This window comes from Phaethon lepturus, unplaced genomic scaffold (assembly GCF_000687285.1).
Source record: "Phaethon lepturus isolate BGI_N335 unplaced genomic scaffold, ASM68728v1 scaffold13052, whole genome shotgun sequence".
Lineage (NCBI taxonomy): Eukaryota > Metazoa > Chordata > Aves > Phaethontiformes > Phaethontidae > Phaethon > Phaethon lepturus.
Genome location: NW_010521297.1, coordinates 37249 through 44290, shown reverse-complemented (window position 1 = coordinate 44290; position 7042 = coordinate 37249). Strand labels below are relative to the sequence as shown.

General features: G+C 39.3%; 1 protein-coding gene across 1 annotated transcript in view; it reads left to right on the top strand.

Annotated features, from left to right (window-relative positions):
* Positions 1–3920: 3920 nt before the first annotated feature.
* LOC104616452 (protein FAM13C-like) overlaps positions 3921–7042 on the top strand; it is a gene marked incomplete at its 3' end in the record, with an annotated part of 39402 nt that continues 36280 nt past the window's right edge. The window contains exon 1 of the mRNA XM_010281471.1: positions 3921–3982. Coding sequence (XP_010279773.1) covers positions 3921–3982 — 62 coding nt within the window. The remainder of the gene's footprint in view (positions 3983–7042) is intronic.

The window sequence follows — 7042 nt, the reverse complement described above, 5'->3', positions numbered from 1 at the left end:
GGTGCAGCTCCCTTGTATGGCCTAGCCATAGCACAATATGTAATTGCCTCTGATGCAGCAATTTCTGCATGAGCACTTTGGACTCTCTGGAATCACAAATAATAATAAAGAAAATAGTCTTGTAATAAATGCTAATCACACCCTATAGGATTGCACTGAATTTGTCATTAGATAGTAGATATTAAATGCAGAAATACTAACTTTCCCAGAACCTTAGAGAGTTCAGGGTATTCAGATACTCATGTAAATATGTAATTCTCCCTCTAAACATACAGTTTATTTCCCAATACAAATTCATTATTCTGTAGTTAAGGCTGAAAGGCCTCATCATTTACCCGAGTCAGAAATGCCCTTAAGAGAATGGAGTCATTTACTGACATGAGCAACTAATGGAAATGGAGGCAAAGGTTCTGTTCTGCAGGTGAAACCAAGCTGCCACAAAGTCTACAGAGAGTTGTTTGTGTGTGCATGTGAGTATTTGTGTTTGTGACCATTTAGACGACTGTAGCTTGGCAAGCTTCACTATTCCTCCTTTTTTTCTGGCCTTTCGATCTTGATTGTTGCGCTTTCTTCTGTTCTCCTGAGGCCAGAACCACTTCTGACAACTTCTGTCTCGCTACCTCTCTTCTTTTGCCGTCTTCTGCAGCTAGACCATACTGTCTTTGTAAAGCCTTCACTGCCTATTACATGTTTATAGTACCAACTAATGCTGTCTGAGCTTATGAACTTATCATTTATATTGAGTATGAGTCTCTATTATGTGCAAAATTGAGATGGAGGCTAAGTGATTCCTGTTTCAGTCTTCCTTCTGACCTAACAGTAATTCTCTTGATCATACAAACCAAATAAAAAATGGAATTTCAATGCCAATCTATTTGTCAGCCACAAATAGGCAATATATCAGTCAATTTTTCAGAAGTGAATAGCAACGTATTTCTGAATCCTGGTATCTCCAAAATATAGGTTAAATGTTTGGTTTGGAGTTCTCCAACATTTTTGTTGTCAGCTGAGAATGTGGCATGTGATATTTATGTTGCCTTGATCAACATCTGGCAAAAGAGGATGAGAAAAAAACTGTATAAATTGGGGAGCTTTTTAACAGAGAAAGTATCTTTCCATAGATACGATACTGCAAAAATATTAATCACTTAAGCTGTTCGGCATAAATAAGGAAAAACTGATGTAAAAGCTTTTCTTTTCATAATTTCAGAAATATTGATTCTAATTACTTCAAAGTCATGAAGTCCTTAGAAGTAAATCTGCTACTCAGTGGCGAAGTCCAAAGCTTACTTCACTTATAGGTATAGCATTATTTTCATTGGGACTTTAGGATGATGAGAGATCTGACGTCGTCTGAATGTGGCAATGAAATACATCTGTCACTGACAATTTCAGTATTTTGAAGAGTGATGTTTTATAGCATTACAGGCTTAATTGACTTTAATGTCATTGTTGAAAAGGAGGAGGTAACAGCAGTATTATGTTTTCCCTGTGCCTGGGACTTAGAGGGAAACAGAGACGCAGGTTCAACCATCTTTGGCTCTGCCTTGTAAGGCAGGGTAAGGCCAAGGGCTCTTTGCCTGCTCTAGTCTCACCCAGAGCATGTGATAGGAAGCAGACTCAGCCAATAGGCCCAAGCCAGCATCGTTAGTGAGATTAGCTTTTGCCCCTAAAGAGAAATGTGTTCCTTCTGTGAGGAAAAGAAGTTATTGTGAGTCCGTTGTAGTTCCTCCTTTGGGTTCCCCCAGGAGTAGGATGGCTTCATCTATGTGATTGGGAGATTAGCGCTGAAACAGGATCCTGGCTTTACTTGGCCTTTACTTTTATGTATTTATTAATACTATCCTGGTTTTTGTGGATTGTTTTTTGTGGATTGATTTCACAACCCTGTAAGAAGAGACTATCCAGTAAAACTGGTCAAGCACCATCTTTAAAAAGAGTGACCTGAAGTAAATGTAAAGTGCTTGCCTAGAAGAGATTTAGCAACAGCTGTATAGCACTGAAGTTCAGATAAACAATGGAAAAGTGATGACATTTTCAACTTGTTCTCACTCTAAAGCATCCCTGTTTCACAAACTGATTAGTCATGTTCTGTTACTAGTAATGGCAGCAAAGCCCTGTGGTATGTTTGCACAAGGCATGAATTAGCAGAAAACTTCACCTTAACTTTTGCACGTAGAAATGGAGAAGTTATGTTTACAGGAGCATTCTGTGTTTGCTCCCCTTGTTGTGTGGGTATATGTAGGGGAGTGGGGTAAATACTCAGTCTCTCTTTAAGCTCATGACCAAGCTGTGATGCTTATCAATGTGATTTTGTGATAAAAAGTTGTGATTCCTCCATTACACGCTTAAAAGGCTAGCTGTAAACTAGTCTGACCATTAAAAATCAAGAGCTAAAGCACTTAGGCATTCTGAAATATATTTATTAAAAATAAGATCAGATTTTTTATATGGCCTTGTACTTCTTGAATATGTAAATTGAGTATTTGATTGCCACGACAGCTATAAGTGTACCTTGCTTTTTTCAGGTGCTCTCCTGCAAATAGAAAAACGATAAAGAAATTTATATTTGTACCATCAGACCCAAGATACTGGAGACAGGAGGAGAAAATTTTTACATTTTAGGTCTAAGGCAAGATTTAAATGCTAACCGTTATACTTAGCTTTTCTGTTCACCCTTCTCTCACAAAACCTACTACACCGTAGGGCAGAAGTCCCTCTAGGCTAGCTGTGATATTCTGACCCCCAGGTGATTTTTTGCCATTATATAAATCGACATATATACAAATATGGGAAAGAAAAGAGCGAAACTGTGTGTGCAAGCAGGTAGGAAGGTTGGGAAGAGTTGAAGATAAGATAAGTTGTTAGTGCTGTTGGTGAGAGAAGAGAAATTGTCACGGCTGTGGCTCCTGGAGGCTGCTGCTGCTTGGGGAATGTGTGTCAAGGCCATGCAGCGGCACAAGCTGCTGCGGGGAGGAGGATGCCGCACCTCTCTGTATCCCTGCTCCACTTGGTGCCGTCACCTGCGAGGTGCCATTGTCACAATCGAGAGTGCTCATAAGGTGCTGTTGTCTGCATTGTCTTCTCCCCAACCCAAACAAAAAAAAAATCCCAGCTCTGGTATGTAGCAGTGAGGTGGTTTTTGTTTTGTTTGTTTGGTTTTTTTTTTCTGCTGCTATAAGATTTCAGGGTGATCCAACAGTGTATTTACTGGATTTGAGAGGTGTTGTTCGAGGGGGAATTCCACCACTGCCTCAAAAACAGCAGTTTATGGTATCCTGAGTTGACCCTTACTGAATGCATTACATCAGGTGTGAAACATTTTGTTGCACGAGCACAGCAGCCTATTCCTTTCATAGGAACGGTTTCATCTGTTGCTTGCTGTTAGCTTAAATAACCTTTTGCTACTTGAACTGTTGTTTCTGCCAGATTATTTTTTCATAGCATCCCCTGGGGTTTGGCCATGAGCTGAGTGTGTAAGAGACCACTAAACAAGAAGAAAAAACCTCCAGAGATCTTAGCTGAGCAACCCTATTTAAGTAATAAAAACAACTGTGTTTGATGAGCCAATTACATAGAGCAGATGTTTAAAGGATGGAATGCCATATACTTATTTGTAAACCTAAGCCTTTATTAGCAGCACTGTTACAGTTATAAAAGAATATGATTCCTTTCTGAGACGCGAGGCACGGAGTACCTGCATCCCTGTATTAATTCAAAGCACTGCTGGATGGGCTCTGTGAGTGTTGTAGGACTAATCCCTATGGTTCCTTGATTATGAGCATGTGCAGAGCAGCCGAAGGTACAGTCGTGCATGTAGAGCTAACACACAGAGACTTGCCTTGCGATACCATGTTTGTGCATGTGTTCCTACAACTGAGAAGAATACAGGGAGCCTGCCTGCCTTGCTGACTTATCTGATGTTTTCTTGTTTCTGTTTCAGCATTCAGGATAATTCCTTCAACACGACAGCTTTAGCAGAGTAAGTGAACGCTTTAAAGATGTCCTTATTTTTAAATAAGAATGATTATTTTAGTTACCGTAGAGAATAATTGTAAGCGGTATGTGAGAAGTCCCAAGCTATCTGTCATATATTTTTATTCCCTTTTCTGTAATCTAAGAATATTACTGACTGTACGGGAAGGATTGCATGAAACAGCTGCCTTTACATGCTCTGTGACCATCTATCAGTGAAATACCTTTCTGGGAGAACATATGTTTGATGCACATCACACATGTTTAAATGCATGATTTTCAGTGTAGGATAAATCTCCTGTGAGAATATCGCTCATTTCTGGTACTGATGATCTTGACAAACACAAGTATGTCAGTTTTCTAAGAACACATGGTCTGTGCTTCCTCCAAGCATTATCAGAAAAAAAAATTCTCTGCAAACACTTCAAAAAAACCCAGCTATACATTATTTAGACAGGTCAAGTGCCAAATATGTCATTTCTTTGTAATCAATTCCATGAACTCATTAGAAGGCCTTTCATATATATATATCATGATTATAAGGATATATATATTGATTTTTTGTTGTTGTTTTACAGGAACAACAGAATAGGACAAGGGAGAACATTAGAAAGTTAGAAAGGCAAAGGCTTTAGGAACTATTACAAATGAAATGGTATTTGTTCTATTTCAGTCTAAAACACTGAAATTTTTGTGTTCTCTACATTATTATTTTGCATGCTTTTGATTGTTTCAAAAGCTCTTGGGGAAGATTCTTCAGCAGTAATGTGCCAAGCAGTTTCTCAGGAACTAAATGATTGATAGATTTGTTTGTGTATTAGGTGAGTTTTACACTGCTAAAATGCTCATAATTTTATAAAACCTAGCTAGATAGTGAGCTGTTTGCCTAAGTCTTGTGGGGACAGAATACATTCTGAAAGCAGGCCAAGTTGTAATTGCCTGAGCCATCCCTAAGTATTGTCAAAATCACTACAGGAAAAGCAACATTTTACAGGGAACCAAATAATTTCCTTCTCATACACTGCTTCATTTTATTTGCTTACATTGCCTTGCTTTATTTAAGATTTTTAAGTTAGTCACTCTTTTTGTGTGATTGTGGCAGATATGGAAAGACTTAACAGAAGCTAATAAATCATTAAGTCGTTTTTTATTTTTTTCCTCTGTCCCTATTTTCAACCCCTAAGGGCTGAATTGTGATCTGTAAAATTCTGGAATGCTCCCCCTTCACAGAAGAATAACCAGATTACAGATAGTACATTTTCCATCTTTCTTTCTCCTTCCCTTTTCTCTATCCCTAAGTACATCCGTTATTTCCTATAGATACTCCCCTGGAGCGGCCCCTGTGTCTGCCTCACCCTTGAGGTTTCTGGGACTTGAAGGTGATGGCCTTTCTCTGTGGTGCTTCATGTGATCATTAAGACAAGGGGCAGGATGGTGTAAAAGCTGACTGCGTAGTGCCAGCACTGTCCTGGGGAAAGGGAGAGGGGTGCAGACGGTGCTGTGCTGTGCCGAGCTCAGAGGCAGCAGCGTGGCAGAGCTGGGGCTGGGCCAGGCATTGCCTGAAGGGTGAATCTCCCTCATTTAAGCTGTTGCTGGGTCTGTTTCAGGGGCTTGCATATTTAATCTTCCCTTCCCAAACATAGAAATAGAAACATGCTTTTAGAAAACAAAGCAAGTGAACAATGACATCTGAAAAGCATTGTCCAAATGAACAAACTTGGTTTCCAGAGTTGATTTCCCTAAATCCTGTCCAGATCCTCTCCTCAAAGCCTGTTTTTTAGAACTGCTGAGGATACACAATTCTTACTGATTTCAGCACTAGTTGTTTGTGCTGGCTGTATCTGAAAATAGGTTACTTTTATTTAGCTGAATAAAGAGCTTGCCATGCAACTTTAGACATCCTCATTTGACAATTTCTGTCTTTATTTGTGGCAAAGGCAATTCGGGGCTTCCTGAAAGTTATAAAATCAGTGCTACAATACTTTCAGGAACATTTCTTCAAACAAGGCCAGTACCTGGGGCTGCTAAGCTTCCAGCATGGAGCTGGGTTAGAGGTTGTTCACATGAACATCTTAAAGGTCAAGTCAGCAAAAGGGAGCAGTTGTCAAGTTGTACTGAAATGGCTTCTATGGAAAGGTGAAAATGGAATAAAGTTAAGAAAGCTAATCCCATTAAACCAGAGATCCTTGTAAGAAAATTACAGAGACGGTACTATAAACAGTCAGAGCAGCAGTCTATCTAGACTGGGATCCCATCTCTGCCCTGACTCTGGCCAGTGCCATAAGACCAGTAATGGATGTATTTACATTTAAGAGACATAACCATCAGTCAGTAGTTAGATTCGGCACTGAAGGAAAAGGATTCACATCACTGGTTTTGTCAAAAGACATACTTCCTGCCCAATGTAAGCTTCAAACCCATATCGATTTATGGCTTGAAGCTGTTCTGGCGTATTCTCTAATGTTTTAGGAATGTGTTAGATGCTGCTCCAGTTTTTGAGTTGGTGGGAACTCTATTATGTGGCCACAGGCTTTCACAAAACTTGTCAAACTCTTAATATCCCTCTACCTGTTAAATGTAGCTCAAATTGGACAACAAGATTCCCAAGTTACTGGTGAGAGGAGAGGAGTGTGTGCACGTCTCTGTTGATATGTGCAGACAAGTGACATGAACACATAAGCTCCATTTCTTAAAGAAGCCAAGGTAAAAACACTCGGTGCTTTTATGATGGATATTTGCATTATATCATGGATTCATCTTTTTAAAGGTCCTGCTATGGTCTTAGCCTCAAGCACTGTCTTGTGTGAGTGAGCTTTCTTGGTTAATAGTTATTCTTACAAAGAGAAAAATTTCTGTTAACAATTTCAGAGTGTGTTACTTCTGAACTTCCTCACAATCTTTTTATTACATGATGGACTCAGTCTTCTCTGATTCATTTATTGCTTATCTTTCCTATCTACTGCTGTCTGGTTATTCAAATACATTTTGTCATGCTTACTTACGTTGTTTATAAGTTCTGTCTTGTTTTATAACTTCTATCAGTTGCTGGATGCTAAGTTAGGATCTC